General features: G+C 50.5%; 1 protein-coding gene across 3 annotated transcripts in view; it reads left to right on the top strand.

Annotated features, from left to right (window-relative positions):
* The first annotated feature begins 8599 nt into the window (after window positions 1-8599).
* Window positions 8600-23368, top strand: part of NR3C1 (nuclear receptor subfamily 3 group C member 1) — a 58070-nt gene continuing 43301 nt past the window's right edge. The window contains exons 1-2 of one of the 3 annotated variants that reach the window (XM_014253222.2): window positions 8600-8695; window positions 10430-11618. In XM_014253222.2, the coding sequence (XP_014108697.2) occupies window positions 10444-11618 (1175 nt within the window). In that variant the 5' untranslated portion in view covers window positions 8600-8695; window positions 10430-10443. Of the gene's footprint in view, window positions 8696-9081; window positions 9195-9616; window positions 9674-10429; window positions 11619-23368 lie in introns of those variants that run through there. The other 2 variants (XM_088063796.1, XM_005523709.3) reach the window with 2 other exon arrangements.

Here is a 23368-nt window from a genome sequence, read left to right on the forward strand (position 1 = left end):
CCCTGCGCCTGCCCCCGCTCTCCCTGCCCCCAGAACAATGAGGATTCTTCTCTATAACTCCCTGGGAGCTCTGTGGGAAAGGTGAGCTCCTGAGGACTGGGTGAGCTCTGGGTGGATCCCCCATCCCTGGCAGGGTTCGAGGGAGTGTCCTGTCCCTGGACAGGGCTGGGACAGTGACAGGAGTGGGACAGGATGGGCTGCAAGGTCCCTCCAGCCCAAACCACCCTGGGATTCTCTGGTTCTGACTCGGAGGGAGTGTCCTGCCTGGCAGCAGCAGTACAGGTGGAACAACCAGGCAATTCGAGGCATTTTGTTTGTCTCCTCCTGAGTGTCCCGGTCATTGTCGGGCTCTGCAGGCAGCGGGAGCAGGGAAGCGCATCCCCTCCGCGGAGCTGTGCGCTCCTGTTTTCTCTGACAGATATCTAGAGGTGTCCCAGTGCAAACAGCCCCCGGTCCCCGTGGGGCTGCTCCTGTGAGCCCAGCAGCCCCCGGAGGGCCAGGCCAGGGCTGGGCTCAGCTCCCAGCGCAAATAACACAAATAACCCGTGCAGTTTCACTTTCGTTCTGCCGCCGAGAACTGATGCTCCCGGGCGGTTTTGCTTTGTGGAAATCCCTTAATAAAGCAGCTCCAAAGCCCCGTGGGAGCTGATGCAGCACTTTGGGAGGAGCAGGCAGAAACCCCCGAGCCCCCGCGGCTCCGAGTGCGGGAGCTGCGATGGAATTTTGTTCTCATCTGGCCTCTAATTTTCTTGCCTCTGTCTCAGCCCTTCGGGGGCTACAGGCACAGCAGAGTTTTGGCAAGGAGACCACGCTGTAAAGCTTTTATTTGCCTTTTGCAGTTGTTTCACGTTCCTGTTCCTTGTTAAGCAGTAATGGAAGAAGTCAAACGCTGACCTTTCGTGTAAGCACAAAAGAGCCTTTTGGGGCACTGTAACAACCTCTGAGGACTCCTGTAGTTCTTCACAAGTCTGTATAAAAGTTGCTGTTCATAATCTGCTTTTTCCTTCCTCTCTGATGATAACTGAGTTATTTTAAATTGCTATTTAGTGGTTTATTAGTGAATATTTCTCAGTCCCTTCCATTCATTGGGAGCATTCTCTAACACTGCTGATTTAAGGTGCAGATGTCTCTGCCCAATGGCACAGGGTCGGATCAAAATTATCTTTACTGGCCCTCCCAGCCCAAACCTGCCTGGGATTCCCCAGTTCTCCAAACATTTCCTTCAGCTTTCCCAGAAGGAAATGCACACTGTGAGCACTCAGCTGGAGAGGCTGTGCCCGTGGGTGCATGGCAGGGATGCTGGCACACCACAAACCTCAGACCTTGCGCACACAAACCATGCAGCAAGGCTCAATGTTGGACTGCTCACAGCACCCAGGGAGCTTCAGCTCCTGAGAGACGTGAGAAACTTTTGTAGTAATTCCCTGTGAGTGCTGAGCCTCGAGTTCCCTTCATCTCTGCTAAACCCTATAAATCATCACACCTGCAGGACTTCTGCCATCACGCAGCCCCTTCGGCTGTGACAGCAGGGGTGCGGCCGCCTCTTACCTGCAAACTGACGAGGAGTTTCACCCCATACCTGAAAAACCAGAGTGGACTTGTTTCACGGGAGAAACGTTTGGGGTTTTTTTTTTTTTAGGAAGTTTTGCATTGGTACAGGAGAGTCCAAACCTGCAGCTTCATTAGCGCCTCTAAGGCAATTAACCTCGCTCGTGTTCTGTTGGGGAGAAGTTTGCAAACTGAGGAGTTCAAATGCTGAGTCTGTGCTTGGGCAAAAGCCCCAGTTCCTCCTCTCTGCTGCAGCAGAGGGTTTCTGTCTGCAGGGTGAGTCAGGCTCTTGTTCCTCTCAGCAGGAATCTCCAATTTCCTTCTGCTGACACCCACAGCAGAACTGTGCCCGTCATCTCTCCTTGCTGGGGCTCTGCTAAAAGGCCAGCCTCGTTCTCTGCCTTCTTGCCCCTTCAAGACAGCTTTCATCTCAGACAAATCTGCCCAGGGAAGGAGAGAGGATCCTTTACAGGGTCAAAAAGTGGTTAAAACGTAGAAGCAAATGTAGGAAGAAATAGATCATGTCACAGCTAAGTGGAGTCCCACAGAGATCTCTGCCATTCCAAATACTCATAAATGACTTGGAAAAGGAGAGGAGGTGGCAGGAAGTGACAAAGTTGACTGCTGAAAATAAATTATTCAAAGCAATAAACCCAAAAACTTAGCTGTAAATAGCTGTAGAAATACCTGACTAGAGTCTGACCTGAAAGTGAGCAGGTGATCAAACGCCAGGCTGAATTTATAATGCACACAAGGAGAAGCAAGGAAACAAATGAGTGTGTGCCATGACAAGCTGTGAATTAGGTATTGCCACTGGAGATACGGAGTTCTTCTGAAACAAATTCCCCACTGGCTGTCAGAAAAATCAGCTGGAATGTTCAGAATGATGAGGGAAGGCAGAGAACAGAGCTTTGTGTGGCCATGTCTTGAGTACTGTGAGTACTTCTGGTGTCCCCTCTCAGCAGGTACATCCTACAATTAAAAGGTGTAGGACAGAGCAAGAAACAGGATTAGGGCAAAGCAGCAGCTTTGGAGAGCACACTCTCCCGTTTGATCCCGTGGTGATCACTGTGTGTCTGCCCCTGGAGCTCCGGGACACGAGCTGTGACAAGGGACACACGGCCCCACTGTCCCCAGCGAGGGCACAGGGGAGAGCAGGAGCTGCAGGGGGCTGCTCCAGGAATTCCAGAGCAAAAACTGGGAGAGGCCCCGCTCCTTGAAATATTTTAAGTGAGGCTGTTTCTGACAGAGCTGCTGCTTATTCACACTGAAGTGTTTTCAGAGCCTCTCACAAATCTGTGTTTCAATGCCGCTGGCAATGCAGAAACTCTCAGGTGGCAAAATAACCACCTGTTCTGGAGAGCTTTTTGTTACCAGAATGTTTAGGCTGTCTCTAAACTCATCTTTAAATAAGATAAGACAATATGATTTTATTTGTTTTCTCTTTTCAGCACCAATTTCTGAGATGTCAGTCTGATGCCAAGCACAATCCCACAGAGGAAATACCTTGGTAAGTCTTCTGGTTTTTTATACCATCTCCCTACTAAATCGTAGAAAAAAACTGTTTAAAACAGAAGTGCTTTGAAAGTTATATCCATGTAAATACTGGAACAACAAAACACAGGGAGTAAAGAGGATGGAGCCCAAAGGATAAGGAAATGAAGCACTTTTTCCACAAGAAATTAGAAGATCAAAATCTCGCATCAAATTGATTGTCTCCAGAAAGAACATTTTAATTTTTTTGTGCCCCAGCTCCTTAAGTAACTCCCTTTGAATTCTCCCATTTTGGGTATGTGATATTTAGGAAAAGGTTTGAAAATTCTTTCTTCATGTGGTGCTCATACCACAAGTCCAAGAATCCTTCCCCTTGGCCGCTGGGATTGCCTCAGGCTCTAATTTAGGACCCATCCAGGGTACTAAACAGGGCAGAGTTTGGAATTATGGTTTCAGTTTGAAGAGGTACCATATCTCTTGCTGCAAAGGCAGATGTTTTAAAAGGCACATGGCATTTCATAAAACACCCTTTCAGTGGTAACATTTTTGTTTTGTTCATACCTTTACTTACGTATTTCACTCCTGAGTCCGAGCTGGAAACTCTGCCAGTGTAACAGCTGAATTTGTTTCATTAGTGAACCCAGCTGCACATAACTCTGCTTTACTGCTGACAAGCCCTGGATTTATAGAACGTGGTTTGAGATCACCAGCACGGGGATGCGGGACTTGCTTTAAAACCAAGCGGGGGTGAGCCTGCTGTGTGCTGCACTCCTGCCATGGCTCTGCCACGGTGCAGCCACGCAGGGCTGCAGCTCCAGGGCCCCTGGGAACACACAGCTGTGCCCACTCTGCTTCCAGCACGCTGCTGCAGCCCTGCCTTGGCAGTGGTGTTAATCTGCCCCTTTGCAGCAGCAGCAGCAGCAGCAGCAGCAGCAGCAGCAGCAGCAGGACATTCCAAAACAAACAGAGGAACTCCCAACACTGTTGTTCATCATTTCCTCTTGCCTGGCTCCTTGCACATGCGATTCCTGGAGCTGTCCCAGGAGCTGGTGAGCTGGGTCAGGCCTTCACTGATCCACCTGCCCAGGGACCTTCTCCCTGTGCCCTGGGCAGCTGAGCCAAGGTGACCCGGGGAGCTCCCAGGCTGCCATCAGGTCTCTGTGACACCAGGAGCCCCCAGAACCCTCCTGCCCATGGAGGGGCTGCGTTGGCAGTGCCACAGAGCCCAGACTCCACTAAAATCTGTGTGCCACTGGATTGCAGCAGGCATTCTGCTGCAGGAAAAAATACAGCTGCAATCAAAGGTGGTCCTCTTCTTGCAGGCATCCTGTAATTAGCTCAGGTTTTCTTTCTTCACAGAGAGGTCTTGATGCATAAACCAAAGGTTTCCTCTTCCTTGCATGTTGTTGCCAGATGTTTCTGCAAAGCTTCAAAACAACAAAGCTGTTTGTGTGTACTTGCACGTGACTTCACCCCATGCCTGTCACAAAGTGCTCCTCCTCCTCCTCACCAATCAACCTAATTAATTTCTCTCCCCTTCCCCCTTCCATTTCTGACCACTGCATTCACTGTCTGGCTGTCCCAGCACCTTGGAGTTTCAGCCCTTTGTCACAGACCCCACAGGAATGGGTTGAGCTTCAGGGTCCCTTCCAACCCAGGCCATTCCATGGTCCTTTCAGGGAAGGAACAAATGGATTCAGGATCAGATCAATACATGTAAAGAAGAAGGAGCCGGGAAGGAGAATGGCACAGAGGAAGAACTACAGAGTGGTTCAAGTAGATGTGAAGGACCTGGTGGGAAATCAAGGCACAAAATAGACCACAACAGACAAGGGCTACCATGGGAAATACAGGAAAAAACATGGTAAAAATAGAAAAAAATACCAGGAGTCATTAATGTGAGGAGGAGGAAGGAGGGCATGGCCCAGCCCCTCTGTGCCTCAGTCTGTGTCTGAGCACAGCTAATGGCAAAAGCACACTTGGAGTGAGCTCAGAGCCAGGAGCTCCCTGACAAACACGTGGGGGATGCTGTGATGTCCTGCTGGTAAAGCAGCAGCCCCTGAGCTGTGGGAGCCACAGCTGGGGAACATCCTTATCCCATCCTGGCTTCCCTGCAAAGCTATTGACAGGCTGCAGGCACCGCCTGGGGGACTTTGATGGATGTTCAAGAATTAAACAGAATTACTCTCAAGCTGATAGGAAAGAAAATGCAGCTCCTTACAAGGCAACCGAGAGCTTAAAAGGTTTGGCCTTGGGAAGAGCCTTAGACAATGGGCATGTCACTGCCCTTTCGGGAGAGAGCGGGTGGCAGGAGCAGCTCCTATAAAACTGCTTTACACGAGCTGGCTGAGGCACAACGACACAACTGGCCTTTCACAGGAAAAGGCAACACAACCCTTCCTTCTGGAAGTATTTCCAAGTAGGCTTAAGGACTTTATGTGTGCACTCCACAGAGCCTCCATTCCCTGAGTGCAAACTCTGATCCTTCCCCGTGTGACTCCGGTGCGAGGTGCTTCCTGCGCCCCACGTTCTGCACGCTCCCTTCAGTCAGATGTGACAGGATCTGCTTATCTCCAGGTGCCCCCATTGTCCGTGCTGACCCCAGGCAGATTTATGTCAGCCTCTGGCAGCCACGGGAGTTCCCTTCTGTGCTTCAGATGTTCTTCCTGACCTTTGGAACGCTCTACACAAAGCTCAAAGTGCCTCCTGTTCCATGAATTGCTCGATCTCCTCAATGAGAGCCATAATTATGTTTTAATGATTTAATAATATTCTCCACTTCTATATTATAAAGTCTATATTTAGTGTTTGTTAAGGTCAAGGCTCATTATCTCTGCAGTATTCTTACATTGTGGCGTAGGAACGTGCAGCCATTTATAGATTTTTGAAATCTGTAGTATGACATTTGGCACCGCTCTCCCTGTGGCTCCCCAAAATTCCTGGGGCTCTGGGCTCCCACCACATCTTCACTTACTTGAAAAAAAAATCACAGTTTTTTTAAAGCCTAACTTACTTCCTGCATTTTTATAAAGTATCAGAGATGAGATGTATTTAACTCTGACCATCGTCACACGACACATTTGTTCTGTATTGGATACACGTTAAGGTTGTAAAGCAGCCGGAACACACAGCTGATCAACTTGTACATTACATTTATTTGACAGTGTAGGAGTGTCCTAGGGAACCCTTCTGTGTGAAGGAGAAGGAGGGCTGCCTTGTTGGCTTGTTCAGCCGCAGAGGACAGCTGTTGGAAAGGTTTGTGCAGCCCCGGGGAGCCTCGGGCACAGGAGCATCCCTCGGTCCCTGCCCAGGAGCGCCTGGGGAAGGGACAGCCTGCAACATTCTTTTCCCAGTTTTATAGAGAGAGGCAGAAAACGTCGGACATTTTCATCTGCTCCGTTCAGCAGAAAACCTCTCCAAGGGAGCAGGTGTCGGGCAGAAGCCGGTGCGGGCGCGGAGCTGCGGGGACAGCCCGGAGCGTCACCGAAGAGCTGGCACTGAGCGCTGCTGCAGCCAGCCCCGAGCAGAAACTGTCCCCGGGCCACAGGGGCACGGCTGGGGCTGGGCAGAGCCCTCCTGCCCACCCTGCCAGGGTACGGTAAAATCCTGTACAACAATCTAAAATTGGGTTCTTCTGGATCAAAGATGACATTAAGATAAAGAATTATTCATTAGAGGAGGAGTGTCCTGCTCATTGCTGCACAAACTCAGCTGTAATTAAGCATCCGAACGGGTGTTTATAAACAGATGTTCCCATCCAAACGTATTAGATATAAGCAGCTTTGTTATTCCAGTTTCCCCAAGCTTACAGAAGGAGCTCCAGCTCTCCTCCAGAGGCTGATGTTCTCCCACACGTACCCTCATACTCGAGTTCCACAATTGCAGGGGTAAGAGGGGTCCCCAAATGCAGTTTCTGCAGCAGAACATTCACAGAGCAACAGTGTAAGTTTTCCGAGTGTAGTCTCAGCAGCAATTTTGGATTTCGAGCTTTGAGAGACGTTGTTGCCTTTATTGAACAGCCAGGAGCTCTGCAACAGCCCTGCACTGGTGACAGAGGTTTCAGTCTCTGCGAACACTGACTTCTGCTATTTCGGTTCCCTCGCATGGGAAGAAGCGTTTCCTGAGAGCTGTAAATCCATTGCATCATTCAAAATGCACCACAAGACAGTTTTGAGGGCTGCTTTAAACATACCTTTCAAAAATGGGGAAGAGCTACCACTTTTACAATCATTTCTCATAACTTGTGGGGAAAGAAAATAATGTTAATGTAACATTGTGTGCATACGTTTTTGCATTTTAAAAGTAAAATAACAGCTTCCAAAAGTCAGTGTGGCCTGAAAAAAAAGTTATAACTTAAAAAAAAAAAAAAAAAAAAAAAGGAAAGAAAGAGGGCATATAATTGTGGTTGAAAATCTCTTCATCTTGTCCAACCCTCTGCCAAGGCAGGGTCACCTGGAAGTGACGCAGGAACGTGTCCAGGTGGGTTTGGGATGTTTCCAGAGAGGGACAGCTCCAGCCCCTCCCTGGGCACTGTTCCAGTGCCTGCCACCCTCCAGGGAGGGAAGCTCTTCTTGCTGAGATGGAACTCGATGTGTCTGAGATTATTGCTCCTTGTCCTGTCACTGGCACTGAACAGGGTCTGGCACCATCCTCTGCCAGCCCCTGGAGATGTTTGTATGGATTTATGTTTGTATGGATTTATGTTTGTATGGATCCATGTTTGTATGGATCCATGTTTGTATGGATCCATGTTTGTATGGACTGATCCCCTCTCAGTCCCCTCCAGCCTAACCCAGCCCAGCTCCCACAGCCCCATCTCCATCAGAAAGATGCTCCAGATCCCTCAACATCTTCATGGCCTCTGCTGGACCCTCTCCAGTAGCTCCTTGTCTCGCCCGTAGAGCAGAGCCCAGAGCTGGACATGGGCTGCAGCCGTGCCTCGCCAGGACGGAGCGGGAGCATCTCCCCCTGCCCGCTCTGCCCTGCCTGCCCTGCCCGTCTCTGTCTGCTCTGTCCTGTCCATTCTGCCCAGCTCTGCCCGTCCCTGCCCGCTCGGGCCCGGCCCGGCTGCACTTTCCCGTCTCGACCAACAGGTCGCACCGTTCCCCCTCGGCTGGGGCTGCCCCGGAGCCGGGCGGCGGCGGGGCCGGAGCCGGGCAGGGCACGGCAGAGCCGAGCGGAGCGGAGCCGGGGCGCGGAGCAGCGCCGGCCGCGGCCGCCCCTCGCCGAGCCGGCTGTCTCCACTCCCTCTCCACGTCGGGGAGGCGGAGGGAGGGAGGGAGAGAGGGAGGGGAAGGGGAGGAGGCGGCCGCCGCCGCCGTCCTCCATTTTGTGGCGGGGGCAGAACCGCCGAGCGCGGCGCTGCCCGGCGCGGGGACGGGGCGGGGAGCGCGGGGGGGCGAGCTCCGCCGAGGCAATTAGCGCTAATTAACGGAGGGGGCGCCGCGGCGGCGGGCGGGGACGGGTCAGGGTGTGGGGCCCGCGGGAGGAGCAGCGGCAGCGGCCGGAGCAGCAGCGGGGGGAGCGGTGCTGCCGCCGCCGCCGCGGCCCCCGAGGGGCGGCTGTTGACCCCCCCCAGCCGGCTGCCGCCCCCGCCGCGGGCCGCCATGCCCGTGGGGGGCGGAAGGAGCCCCAGCGCCCTCCCCCGGACGAGGTAAGGGCGGCGGGGGTCCCGCGGGGGCCGCTCTTCCCCTCGGGAGTTGGGCGGGGGGGAGCGGCGGCGGTTCCCTCAGGAATGCCCGGGGCGGGGGGAGCCGAGCCGAGCCGCCCCCGGAGGAGCCCGGGGCGGGAGCGGCGGCGGGGCCGGCCCGGCGGGGCGCGGGGACCCCGGGCCGGTCCCGGGGGAGCGCGGCCGAGCCCCGCGCGGGGCTGGCTCTGCACGAGTGGGTGTGCCGGGAGACGGCTCAACAGGTCCCGGCACATTGATTGCTCTCAAAACTCTACTTTGCGAAGGCGATTTTATTGCGATCCGGCGGCTTTAAGTATTTGCAGTGTTTTCCGCCCTTGGGCAGGCTCTCGCAGCTGATTTTTGACACGTTTCCTACGCTGGATGATTCGCCGCCTTGCTTTTTGGGGCGTTGGGGGAATTGTCAAATGAAACAACTACCTCTTCCCTCCCCTTCACGTTAAAAAGGAAGAAGGCAGCGCTGGAGGTAGATAGCTGTATTTTTTCCGGTCGCTGTCGGGTGTCCACCTTAAGCAGCGCAGCGGTTCGTGGTGCCCGCTCCCGCCCGGGGCCGTGGCCGGGCTGCGGCTCCCCGGGGCTCCATCCCGGGGGGACAGCGCGGCCCGGAGCCCCCCGGAGGGGCCGCTCAGGCTGCCCGGGGCTCCGCCGCCAGCTCGCCCGGGCCACCTTAAGCTTTTCCACGTGGGGCCTTTTCGTCGCTCGCACTTTAACTTTGCGCACAGAAGCGGGGCCGGGGCTGCGGCGGTGTCCCCGCGGGTGGACGGGACGGGCCGGCACTGGGGCGCTGCCCCCCGGACTGCGGCACTGCCGGGGGAGGGCCGGACACCGTGTCGGAAGTTTGCCGAAGAATTTACGGTGCTCCTCCAAATATTTATGCTTTCCGCTGGAAAAAAAAAAAAACAAACCACCAACATGTAGCAAATACAAACATCTGAAACTTACGAGGTTTGTTTTCAGTGTCGGGTGTGTTTGGAGAGTAGCCGTGAATGGGCAAGGGTGCTGGAAGCTAATAAAAATCCTGCTTTGTTTTTAGGTAGATTTTATTTATAAATTTGAGACGTATTTAAAGATTATGCGAGGTTTATTGCGAGATGGGTGGGTTGCATTTCAAGACTGGACCTGTGCAAAGGTGGCAGATGCTGTGTGTTGTGGTCGGGAGGTTGAGTCCTGGGGAATGGCAAACCACGGAGGTGCCGCCTCTGGGATCTCCGGACCTGCTCTGCAAGGGGAAAGCTGACTGGGAAAGGTGACAAATGTCCTTTTCTCCTGCTCGAGGTGTAGTTAAATACCAGGGAAATTTACCTGGCAAAGTTTGTTAACCCAGTCCTTTAACAATTCTTACAGTTCCTTAGTGTAGGGATGGGTGACAGAGCTGGTGAGTGCGTGCAGAGATGTTGTGTGCTGTAGCTTGAATCCAAGTTGTGTGCAGGCAGACTTTCCCCTTCATCCAGGATGAGCAAAGTTTTAAAATACATAGTTCCTCCTCACTAGGCAGAAAACAAAAACAAAACCCCCCTGAAAACAAGCGCAGTGTGTTTGAGAGACGTGGCACGTGTCAGCCCAGAGCGTGGTGTGCTGTGCCTTCGTTCTCAGAGCAGCTGAGCCAGGTTCGCCAGGCAAAGGATTTGGGCTTTTTATTTTAAAGCTGTTATTAACATGTCCTTGCTGTGCTGACTTTGACTGCCTCTCATCTTTTTATAGTTAATGGTAAAGTAATGGATTCCAAAGAATTGCTTAACCCGTCGGATCGGGATGAAACCAGGAAAAATGCACTCATCAGTACCAAAGGAGGGATCGTGATGGACTTCCATCCACCCTTCAGGGGTGGAGCTACTGTCCAAGCCCCTGTGTCTACATCTCCTCTCCCTGCATCTTCTCAGTCGGATTCCGGTCAGCAACCTGCTTTGGCCGACTTTCCAAAAGGATTAGGAAACAATGTGCCTCAGCCAGACCTTTCCAAGGCAGTGTCGCTCTCGATGGGACTGTACATGGGTGAAACGGACGCAAAAGTGATGGGAAACGACCTTGGATTTTCGCACCAGGGCCAAATCCACATCTCTTCTGGAGAAACGGACTTCAGGCTCCTGGAGGAAAGCATTGCGAGCTTGAACAAGTCCTCGAGCCTGGCCGAGGACGCGAAGGGAACCGCGTCTTCTGAGGTGCCGCTCGAGCCGGATTTCCCAGGCATGGCCGGGCGCAGCGTCCCCGCGGAGTCGGGAGCTGCAGTCCAAAGCCAGGTGGGCTCGAATGGTGGCAACTTGAAGTTGTTCTCTGAAGACCAAAGCACCCTGGATATCCTCCAGGATCTGGAATTGCCACCGGTGTCGCCGGGCAAGGAGCCCAACGGGAGCCCGTGGCGGCTGGACCCGTTGCTCGATGACGGTGGCTTGCTGTCCCCCATATCCGCGGACGACGCCTTTCTCCTGGAAGGAAGTCTCGGCGAAGACTGCAAGCCTCCTCTTTTATCTGACACTAAACCTAAAATTAATGACCGTGGTGACCTTTTACCCAGTTCCAAAATGCCAGTGCCACAAGTGAAAACAGAAAAGGAAGACTTCATTGAACTGTGTACTCCCGGCATCAAGCAGGAAAACATGGGCCCGCTTTACTGCCAGGCCAACTTCTCCGGGTCGAACCTGCTGGGTACGAAAGTCTCGGCCATCTCCATCCACGGTGTCAGCACCTCTGGGGGACAGATGTACCACTATGATTTAAATACTGCATCGCTCTCTCAGCAGCAGGATCAGAAACCAATTTTTAATATCATTCCATCTCTTCCTGCCGGGTCAGAAAATTGGAATAGGTGCCAGGGATCGGGGGACGAGGCATTGGCTCCGCTGGGAACGCTCAACCTCTCTGGCAGACCTGCTTTCTCTAATGGCTATTCAAGGTAATTAGTTTTTGTTCCTCTTTATTAAAACGCTACAAGTGTGTTTAGCACAACTCTGCATGCTGGGCTGTTGCTTGGGCTTTTTTTCCTTTATTTTTTCCTTTTCTGTTTGGTATGTGTGGCTGATTAGACATCACTGGGGAATGTTTATCCCACAGTACAACAGCAGCTTTAAGCAACTACTCAATTATTGGTATTAAAGGGAAGAAAAGTGGAGGGGAGCTGGCATGCTCTAAAAAGTAAATAAATAAAAATAAAGCTTCCAAGATACAGCCTAGAGGGAAAATCGAGTATGAGGTAGAAGGACCGATACACAGGCAGTATGGAAGGAAGTATTTAAGTGTATACAAAAGCTCCTTCGTTCCCAGGGGTTAGAGGATCAATCACTGTGGGCTTTTTTTCCTTCCTAGCATTACTTAAAGTTATGCACAAAAATAACTTGGTTGCTGGGTAAATTTCTAGAATTACATTTAAGCTGAACTCGAGTTTTCGCTGTGCTCGGTATCGCATTTACCTTACATGGACAAGAAGATTCCGAGTGGGAAATACTCACCAGCTTGTTCAATAACTGCCTTTAAAGAGATAAGAATATTTGCAGTCAGACTTAAACATACCTGGAATTTAACTGGGGAGTGGGAGGGGGTGTGGGGAGCTGGTTCCTACCTGTGGCCAGTGCAGTGCTGGTTGTGTTTCCTCGAGTAATGCAGAAGTGCAGCTGATGCTGGGAAGGGCTGCAGGAGGAGCAGCGTGGCTGGGCCAGCTCCGGGGCCAGCTCCGGTCCTGCTCGGGGCCAGCTCCGGGGCCAGCTCCGGGGCCAGCTCCGGGGCCAGCTCCGGGGCCAGCTCCGGGTCCCGCTCCGGCCCCGCTCCGGCCCCGCTCCGGCCCCGCTCCGGGCCAGCTGCGCTCGGCTGTGCCGCAGGAACTGTTCCCGTTCCAGGGGAACACCCAGCTGTGTCTCCCTCGGCTGCCCCGTGTTTAACAGCGCCGTGCAGGAGCAGCGTGTGGCCTCCACGGAGGAGGGGGATTTCGTGGAGTCTCTTAGAAAATGGCTCTGCAAGCGCCTGTACAGAAACACAGCGTTTGTAGGCTTCTGATGAAGGATCTGGTTTAACATTCTGGGTTTTATTGCTCTACTGGCAATTGGATCCCTGGGGCGTTCTCACCAGTCCCGGGGCTCTCCCTGCACGATACTTGCTCCATTTTCCCATGGTTGGATTTCTTCTTTATTTCAGGAAGACAGCTGTTAACTTTCTTTCGTTGTCAGTTTCTTCCATAGATTTTCATTTCTGTTGTAAATGTTTTGGTTTTTTTTTTCCTTTGAAGTATTTCAAGCAATTTGCAATGTAAGAGATCCCGAAAAGAAAATCAAAATCTGTGGCTAGACTCCACCTTGATACATGAATACTGAGCGTGTCTTACCATTTATTTCGACAGAGCAGAAATGCTTTGTGCTCACCTTTTGCGTAATTAGTTTAATGCCATGTTGTGCTCAGTTTGTTTCATGGGGATTTTTTTGGGAGTTTATTTCCTCTGCTCTCACTGTATCTTTAATGATGATCATAAACTCTGTGTCAGAGCAAGAAGTGTTTCTGCATCGGGGAGGGTTTCAGGGCCAGTTTAAATGAGCAGATTCCCCCGAGATAATGGGAACGTCACTTGTGAGAGTAATTCCGAGGAGGTGCTGTGTAGGCAGAGCCCCAGCGCTCGGGGTGGGTGACACGGAGATGCCAGAGTCGTGTCCTGTGTGCGATCCTGGAGGGGTGAGGAGCTCCTCTGGGCTGTGAGTGTGGCAGAGCCGCTCCTGGGGGAGCAGGGGGGGATGTTCTGGTGCCATCTGCAGCACTTTGGGGACGGTGGTGGCGGTGCAGGAGCAGTGCAGGGAACGTCCCGGAGCATCCCGGCACCAGCTGCCTCCTCCAATGCCCAGGGTTATCCACGCTGGGCTTCAGCGTTGACGTTCTTGCTTCCTGCAAGGTCATCTTATATTTTATTGCTTCCTTTTTGCCGTAAGATAATGGATTTTTTTTTTTTTTCTTTGTGGAATGTGTAAGGAATTTTGAGGTGGCTCCTAGTTGAGCTTTGCATAAAAATGCATTATTCACAGCTTTGTGGAAGCTGTTCTTACTTCCCAAGGATCTTTATACACTTCAACTACAAAGTCCGGTTCTAAAAACAGCATTGTTTGGGTTTGCTTTATTATTTTTATTCTGTAACATTCAGGCAATTCCATCTTCCTTTTACAGTGTTTGAGGTATTAATGAGCCCTGGGTTTGAAGGAGGAATTTTCTTTCTTGTCGAACCTTGCCAGAAATACTTGGTCTAAACTGGGTTAGTTTAAGGTGATTCGTTGTGGATCTGTTTGTTTTTCTTGCAGAAGACTTAACAAAATTGGCATTTGTTTGAGAAACAAAGGAAGGACTTTCTTGCCAGGTTCCCGTGGTCTGGTTTTTTTTAGGTACTAAATGTGAGAGGTGGAGGCTGGGATTTTGAGAAGCTTCAGGTTCCAGGAGGAAATTCTTTTCGGTGTTTGTAGAATTATTTGTCTACTAATGACATATTAATTGTAGAATGAACACAGGGAAAGAAAAGCTGCAGTTCAGCCCTGGTTGTATTTAATCTGCCTGTTTAATGGGAAACCTGGAATGTCCCTTTCTATCCACTCAGCCTGGAATTGATGTCGTGCCATTTCTGAGTGGTTTTGCTCCTCCAGGTAGCCCGGCATGCTGGCTTTAATGAGACAAGTGCTAATCAGGCCCAAGCAAACCAATCAATCACAGCGAGCTGCAGGAGGGATCCAGGAGTTAACACGCAGAATGCAAACTTCGGGATTGGATTAATGGGAATGAATTGGCAATAATCAATAAGCTGTTGTCGGTGGAAGAGCCAGCTGGTGCTTGTGTGAGCTGCTGAAACGCTGAGCTGCAGCTCCTCAAGCTCCAGATCCTGAGTGGCAGGACGGCTTCGTCCGGGATCGCTCCGGGTCTCCCCTCCCAGCGGGTGCAGTGAATGGAGAAGGTGGACAGAATAAAAGGGAGGAAAAAGTAGGCTAGCAGACAGTTTACCTTAGATTGTCCTTAATGGCAGTGAGACAGCAGCTGGAAGGGAAGCAAATCGCGCTGCAATGCTGCACTGGAGAGTTGGAGGCTTTGCTGGCGTCCGTCTCCGATGGGATGTTCCTGTGATTTATTACACAAACCCAGGGAAAACCGTTCCATTTCAAGGAAATGGTTTTAGCAACACACACTCGAGGGGCTCTTGCATGGTATATACATTAAATCCTTCACTCAACTCCTGTTGCTCTGGCTTCCTGGAGATGTGGCTTGTTGTGGGGGGAGTGAAGGATGCCGAGAGCCGGCCCAGCAATGCAGGGTTTGCTCCTGCAGCCAGAATTCGCAGAAACTGGGCCCCATTGGCACTGCTAGGGCTTCTCTTATTACAGTTGAAATCATTCCTAGTACTTAAGCTTGTGGGGGATAAGGATCAGTAAGGAAGTTTAAGAAAGGGCAAGAGCTGAGAGAAGCCATTAAAGAGGAGGAGAGTCTGGAAGGAGGAGAAGTTTCTCTGGCCAGTCGCAGTTCAAAGCCTTGCTTCCAAAAGTTACCCTTCTACCCTTAACTCTTTCACTGGGATTCTTCTTGGGCTCAGGTGCAGTGTGAGAAGGAAGGGGAAAAAAGGGGATTGTTTGCCAGCAGTGGGAAAGGTCAGTTGTCCGTTTGTCTTCCCGCTTTGTTTCCCTCGGCTGCTGGCCAAGGCCGGTGGCTTGGCAGGGCTGGATGCAGAGCTTTAAGTGCTGCCTGACTCAGCAGTGGATAATGTATGGGACATCCGGAATCGGGGCTTTTTTAATAATTCTATTTTGATATAAAACCCAGGCGTGGTATTTGGAGTGCTCAGGCTTCCAGTAGTCTGTGTTGTGATTTGTCAGCTTAATGTAATACTGTACTTGGGGGTTTGCCTCTGGAAGTACATGGCAAAAAAATCTGGCTGTTTTGGCAGAAAGGGGTGAATCAGGAATGTCCTGCAGAATGTGCTCTGAGGTGCTGTGAAAAGGTGACCTCATAAATGAGAGGTCATGTAAGCTGTAATCCACTTTTCCCACTTTTGGCTGATCCTTCCATTGAACTCGTAGCCAGGGAGGTTGTTGTAAGTCCAGTCCAAATTGTCACCTTCTACAAATTTATTTCTCCCTACAATGATCTCTGTTTTAAACATCCTTACTTTTGTTGTCCATACCATTTAAAAAAAAAAATTATCTCCATGGTTCAATTCCTTGTAGTCTCCTTCTGCCAGTGAAGGCAAAGCTGTGGTTGAATGAGTCCTGCTCACGAATCTTCTCAGAAATGCGAAATACAGGTATTATCTAACTCCTACATCGTATATTTACCATGCTAAAGATTCCTTTTACTGTGAGAGTAATTTATCTTGGGGGAAGCAAATTTCCCTTGTTCCTTTGATTATTGCTGCTCGTTCTGGAAATGAACAAGTGCTGCATATTCTGTGTGTATATATAACTGCAAACTGGAATTATTTCTGTACTTCAAAAGGTTCTCAAGTCCTCCTGTCTTCCAGTTTTGTAGCCACTGCGCAGCGTGGTGGTAACTTTCCTCCTCCCATTCATTTTGGGATAGCTGAAGGCTGCCCGAGGTGCTGCTGTGGTGTCACGTATGCATTCTGTGAATGGTCCCTGTGGCACCAGTCCTGAGGAAAACAACATCCCAATAAAATCCTGTTTTCAGCCCAAGTTACGAGCAATGGGAAAAGCTTTGTAGAGCCGCAGTTACAATTACTTTGGGTTTGTGCTATTAAAAAACTGCGAGTGGCACCTGTGGTGTAGAGGAGTGAGCTTGGAAGTGCCTTTGTGAAGTGATCAGCTTGGAGCTCGGAAGCACAGAACGAGTGTGTGTGCAACAAGGTGGCTTCTGCACATTTGGGTGTGCTGAATGCTGTGCACCAGACCCGGGGAGTTTGGGTTAAGCTCTCTGGTTTCCTAGCCTTTGTCTCACAGAGTCTCAAGTATACACAGATTTTAATCTTATTTACTGAAGAATTAATGTGTGGCACTGTTGCATGTACAGATTATTGTTCTCATCCCAGGGATTTTCTGGCTGATTCACTGTGGTGTGAGATGCATTGATAACCATTTGTAACAGCCGCTGTAGTGTGAGATCCATTGATGCCCTTTTATAACACAGCCTTTGCTTAAATAGCCAAGGCCCTCCCAGACCAGGAGTTAATCCTGTTCTCAGTGCTGGGTTCTGGAAATACTGGTCAGATGCTGTCAGTGGATGGCCTCATCCCCCTGGGACAGGAGTGAACCAGTACAGCTGGAATAGATGACACACGCGAAAAAAGAATAATTTCATCTCATTGTCTTGGCTCTGACTCCAGAGCAGCTCCTTTGGGCTATCTGTGGGAAAAAAACAAAACACAAAATCCAGGGTTTCTTTGCCCATGTGTGAGGGTGTGGCCAGCCGTGGCGTGGCTGGTTGCCTGCAGAGGGATGTCGGAGAGCATCACCTGCACGGAGCGAGCTCCATCCGTGCCTCGGAGCTGAGGGCAGCTGGGAGACTCTGGCTGTGCAGCCCTTGCTGCCTGGGGGCAGGAGAGGCAGCAGCTCTGGGCTGTCCCCACACATGGGGATGTGTCCCCCAGAAGTGCAGGGCTGGGCTGGAAGGACAGTCGGGCACAGTTACCTTGTCTCTCCTGGGGGTTTTCCTCCTTGCCTCGCCTTCACTCCAGAGCAGGTGTGGTGCCTGTGCCTGCCATGTCCTGACTCAGCTCCCACAAACCTCTGCCGTGACGTTTCCTGCAGGAATTCCATCCCTGGATGGATGAAGCAGTGTCTCCCTGTGCTTGAGCCATGCCTGTGTTGTTTGAAGTGGAGCTATAAAACACCCTGGCCAAGGATTTCCCTCCGTGTGCCGTGGCTGCCCCGCCGGCTGTGTCACCTCCACGTCCCAGAGGTGTCTGGCAGGAGCAGCAGGAGCAGCTGCAGCTCCTCTGGCTCAGGGAGCTGCGAGCCTGGAGCTGGCCTTTGGAATGCAGGGGATGGAGATGGGGTCAGGTTTTCTCACTGCTCCTGTGTGAGAGGTGAGTTCAGACTCCAGGACACACTGTTACTTACCCAGGATATCATGTAGAGTTCTGTAATCCTGGTGCCTTAAACCAATAATCACCACGATTGTGTGAATTTCTGGAGGAAACTGTGCTCTTCAGAAGTCATCTTGACATCGTGTGTGGAGAATGTTTCTGTACCAGCCCCGCTGCCTTTCCAATCCAGCCAGTGCCAACAGGCCACCATTAAACCTCCAGATTCTGGCTCTACCTGTGGAGCTCCCAGTCTGTGCTAAATCTTCCTAGAAAATCACAATCCTGATGTGTTTTGGAAATTAATATCCCACAGACTGCCGATCCTTTGCTGTGGGGATGCAGTATCGTACACAACTTCCCCTTTTTGATCAACTATCTCGGTTTTTGTGAGATTGGGAAGGCAAAAGTACTGTTGGGGAAGGAATTCTAAAATAATGATCATGTCTTTCTTGAATTCAGTTCACTGCTACTGTAATTTAGTAAAGAAAACGAGTTTTATATTGGATTTTACAGTAATACATTCTTCATACTATTTGTAATATGTTTGTACAGTTACTGTGTGTCAGAAAACAGCTGGAGATCATCAAATTTCTGCACCACGGTCACACAAGATTTAATATGAAACTTGTGAGAAGCAGGGCGCCATTTACTCTTGTGTTGCTTTTTTCAGATACTTATTTCTTGTTGCTTTTATTTGTGTAGATGAGTTTAAAGTTAGTAAGTATTGCTCAGGATGGGACTTTTATAAAGAAGTGAGGGCGGAAATTAGTAGTTTTCCTCAAAATATTATCTGGGAAACTCAAAAATGGGCTGGAGAGTCAAGGACTTCATGATTTGCTCCTATCAGTGAAGTCTGTCATCAGTTCAAGAAGCAAATAATGGAAGTGGTTTCATGGCTCCCTGGCTTGGCTTTCTGTTTTCCAAGAAACCTGGGAAAGGTGCTGTCAGTGTCCTTAGCCAGAAGATGCCACGTGGTGCACTTCTGGGTGCCGCACGGACTTCAGTCTTGTCTTGTTAGAAACTTTGTGGGCAGGGGTGATCTGGGGGGTTCTTGCTGTGTGTTCCTGTCCCTGGATGTTTGAATCCCTGTTCCTGCTGGCAGCTCTCATGGAGAGGAGGGGCTGGAAGGTGGGTGACCCCTCTGCTCACAAGCGGGCAGGAGCTTGGCTGTGTCTCACTGGTGAGAGGGATGTGAAAACAGGATATCTGGGGTTACAAATTCTGTAAAATCTCTAGAAAATGAGGCTCTGGTCTTAGCTGAGAATCCTCCAGCCATTACACAGCTCCTTTCCAGCTGTGTGAATTGGGTATGACAGGGGAGGGCTTCCATGGATCTCTTCTTTCCCAGCTGCACATTGGGAAGGACATGGATGCTTGTGGTGTGTGTGCACCTGGCCTTGCTTTGGGCTTCAGCCCTTTGGCAGCTCTCCAGAGCCTGCCTGGTGTCTCCTTGCCTTCCCCTGCCCTCACAGCCTGCTTTGACAGCACCAGTTTGGGGGTTCTCAGGGATTTTTATTGCCAAGCTCCAGCAGGTCCATGCTGCCCTGAGCCAGGAGTCTGGAATCTGACAGAAAAGTGCAGCTGATGTGGTTTATTTTTGCTGTCACGGCTTGGAGAACCTGCACCAAGGTGTGGTGGGGTGTAGGGATGTAGTAACAGGGTCTGGGAGGGCTCAGCACCGTGCCACCGGCCTGGGGCATGGCCAGGAGAGCAGGAGCCCCTCGGGGGGCTGGTGTGGGGCATGGCCAGGAGAGCAGGAGCCCCTCGGGGGGCTGGCGTGGGCAGGGGCAGCTGCAGGGCTCAGCTGTGGCTGTGCAGGAGGGCGATGTTCCCGTGGCTGCACTGCCAGGAAAGGGCTGGGGGATCTCCCCCATCACTTAAAAACTGGGGGGTGCCGTGGGGGTGGTGTAATACAGCTGTAATGTATTAAACTCTGCATTTTATTTATGATTTTGTAGCTTTTCAGTTGGTCAGATGCTGTAAATTCAGAATGATGTCTTTTGAAGCAGCACACCTATCCACAGGCACGCTGTCCCTTGCTGTGTACCCGTTTTTTTTTTAATCTTGCTTATTTTTTCTTCCCCCTAAGAGATTCTGTTACCTTTCTGAATTAATACCTCCCTAAAGCCATCAGCAAAGGTTTTGAATAAATCCATGCTGCAAACATGCATGTTCTGCATGCACATGTGTGGATTTGTTGCACAAGAATGCAGTCCAGGCTTGTTAACTTCAAAAACAAAAACCAAAACTAAATAAAGAAAAGAACTGGCAGATGTGATAGTTTCATGTGGATTTCAGCTTGCATGCCGATTTCAGTTTCCTACTCCCCGGCTGTTGTTGTCTCTCTTGTATTTTTTTCTGTGGGTTACTTTTGCTAGCAGGGCCTTTGATGGTTTATTTTGCCTGTTGAATTTCTGTTAAACTCGTGTTCCGTATGAATTGCTCCCAGATCAATTGTGCTGTCCCATTATGAGTGTGATGTAGGTATAATTACACTTTTTTTTAATAAAGGACTCTGCATCTTGGTTCTCTTAAAACACAGACTAGATTGGAACATAAGCAAATATGAGAAAAACAGTATCTGAAAACAGATTTCTAAAACAGCTTTAAAAATTAGAAATCTTAAACTTCGTGTGCAGAATAGTTTTTGGATGCTGAAGATGTATGGAATTTAATTTCACTTCACACTTTAATTTTAGTAAGATAATACATGATTTTTACATGTTTATTGAAATAACAGCACTGCCTGTTGGTGAAGGTTGGCAGTGACCCCAGCGATGGCATTGGAGTGGCCTTTGGGGTTCCCCAGACCTGGCTTTTATTAATAAGTCATTCCCAAACAGAATCATTTTGGTTGGAAAAGCCCTCCTGGACCATTGAGTCCAAGCTGTGCCCAGTCCCTGCCTGGTCACCAGCCCAGAGCACTGAGTGCCACGTCCAAGGTGTTTTCAGCTCCTTACTGGGATTTCCAGGCTTGAATTAAAATTTGTTGGTAGAGAATGATTTTACATCTTTTCCTTTTTATTAATAAATGATGTAATCCCATTTGGGGGAAAAGGAAGACTTGCAATGCTTTTGGGGTTATTTACTTTGACCAAACAATCCTGATAAGCTTCAGGTTTAAGAGAAAACTGCAGCTTAAATTTAGGCTGTTATTTGAAGCAGCACGAAGTGTAGCCCTGGTCCTGGATCACAGATCGGCTCTCCCAGCTGGAATAGCGCTGCTGCTTTAATCCATATTTCAGCAAAGGCTCTTCCTCTGACCTACTTTGTCCCAGCCCAGCCCAGGCTTTTGAGAGGTCCCTTGGCCACCCTGACTGTGGGGGAAGTTCTCTGGTGTAGGGTCCCAGTCCTGCTCTGGTGTGAGTTCCCTTGGTGTCATTGCCATGCGGCTTTATGAATTCTGCCCTTCCTGGACACGTGTTTCTGCGAACCCCACACATCTGCCATTTTCTGAACTGAAAAGGAAGCTTCTCTGACACCTTCTTTTTTAACAAAACCCAGCTAACAAGTTCTGTGCTGACTTGGTTTCCGTAGCTGGAGAAGACAAGTCTGTTCTCATGCAGTGCCAGGTGATTTGCAAGTCCTGTGCATGATTTGATTAAAAATCCAGTGCTGAAACTCCCTCATCTAAAATGTAAGTGTTGTAAGAACCTGAGTGCTTGGAATTCTGTATTATGAGTAGCAGAGCATTTCTTTTTCAGCTCTTATTGAAGGGAGCAGTTAATATTAGGATGCCTGCACGACAACATCCTGAGTCATCGAGATACTTGACAGCTACTTTCCAACCAGAGCAACTGGTTTGACAAATGAGCTTGGACTTATTTTATCACTTTAAAGATAAATCTTTAAAGATTCTTTTAACACGTTAAAGGTTGGGACATCTGATATTTTATTAAATAACAATCTGGAGGTTTCTAAGTCCACTTATTTTTGTGCCTGAGCTTGTTCTGTGTTGCGGATCAAAGCCCGGCTGAGTCGCACGGCATACCAGTGGGGAGGAGGAAGTGACTGGGTTTCTATTCCTGGCTGACCCCAGCTCGGAACCGAGGAAGAGCTTTAAAGGAAATGCAGCATTCAGCTCTGAATCTTTCCAAGTATTCATGAGTGCTACCAGCACTGGCTTCCTGCATGCGGCATTTCAAGGTGTGGACGTCTTCAAACTGTCCTAATTTCAAAATGAAACGGGTAACAAGGGAAGCCCTAAACTTCATGGAAATAGCAAAACTTGCAATTCCAGATTTTATCAAAGACATCCAAACCATCCTATTTTTACCTGCAGGCAGCTCTGCAGGCCCAGCCAGGGTGGAGGGTGGTGGGAAGGGATGGCCAGAGCCCGGTGGGGCTGCTGGCACATGGGCTGGGCCCCTTCAGCCTGGGCAGGGAGAGCTCCATGGGACCAGGGCCGTGCCACTGAGCCCCTGGGCCAGCGGGGCTTCGCCACTGGAGGAGCTGCCAGCCCACAGAGATGTTGTCTGCAAGGAACCCGTGGTGTGGCTCCTGGAGCACCTGGAGTTGCCCAGGACCTCAAGCCCCGTGGGTTGGGAGCCCAGCTCGGCCCTTGGCAGAGGGGGAGCCTGTAAACCTGTAAGGTCACTGAGCACGTGGGGGCTCTTGCGAAAGAGCTGTCCTTGTCCCTGGAAGGAAAACATCCCTCATCCAGTGTCCTGGGCTTCTCTGAGCTTGTGGGGAGCTGGAAATCCAGTTGACATTGCTTTTTCTCCTTCAAGACTTGGACAAGCTTCCTTGCCAGAGGCCATTTCAAAAGAAAGAACCCAGCAGCCCTGGCAGGCTGTCATGGAAGTGGAAGAGCAGTTCTTTAGTGGGCTGGAGAGCTGGGCAGGGCTGGGATTGGGGGTGGCTGTTGAGGCTGGGGAGTTGCTGCTGGTTCCCTGCGGGTCAGCGCTGGGCTGGGCAGGGAGCGTGCACAGAGCTCTCTGGGTTAGCTGTTCTGAGCTATTTCGGGTGCTCAGTGCCAGGCTGGAGAGCTCTGCGAGCACAGAGGGAGCTCCAGCTGGAAGATGGAAGGCTGTGAGGCTCGGGAATATTATCCGTGCATTGCTTTCACAGGATGGAGCTCGGAGCTGGCAGCTGGGACTCGGAAAGGGGTTCTGGCTTCTCACTGATCATCTTGGGACACCCAGGGTGTCGAGGGGACGAGGGTGTTTGTCAGCAGGAAGGATGGAGGAGGAGCTGTGGCTGTGCTCCCATCCCAGCACTGCCCCTTCCCTGCTGCCTGCTCCTGAGCAGGAGTTCCTGAGTGGCCGCCAGAGCGCTTCTGTGCCTGCCTTTGGCTCCAGTGCTTGAGAAATTGTCCCCAGGTGCCACCAGGTAAACAGGCAAAATGGAGAGGGGACAGGGGCAAATCTGGGGTCTTGTGGTGATGTCTTCCTGCACACTTTTTCCTTTCTTCATTTTTGGTACTGGGATGTTCACGTGTGTGTGTATTCCCCCCACCCCATGTGTTAAATTCCATACTTCATTTTGTCTTTAAAATTTCAAATAAATCAAGGTGATTATAAGAAACAGGCTGTTCCAGATGCTGCCTGGGGAAATTCCTAAGGGCTTGAAAGCCATCCTTCACTTCTTCCATGCTGTAGTCATCGTTCCAGAGACATCTAGGAAATTAAAATCTTCTATTATAAAGATGGGTTACTCTG

The sequence above is a fragment of the Pseudopodoces humilis genome, chromosome 17 (assembly GCF_049639895.1).
Source record: "Pseudopodoces humilis isolate 2021_Gansu_Grassland_sample_001 chromosome 17, ASM4963989v1, whole genome shotgun sequence".
Taxonomy (NCBI): Eukaryota; Metazoa; Chordata; class Aves; order Passeriformes; family Paridae; genus Pseudopodoces; species Pseudopodoces humilis.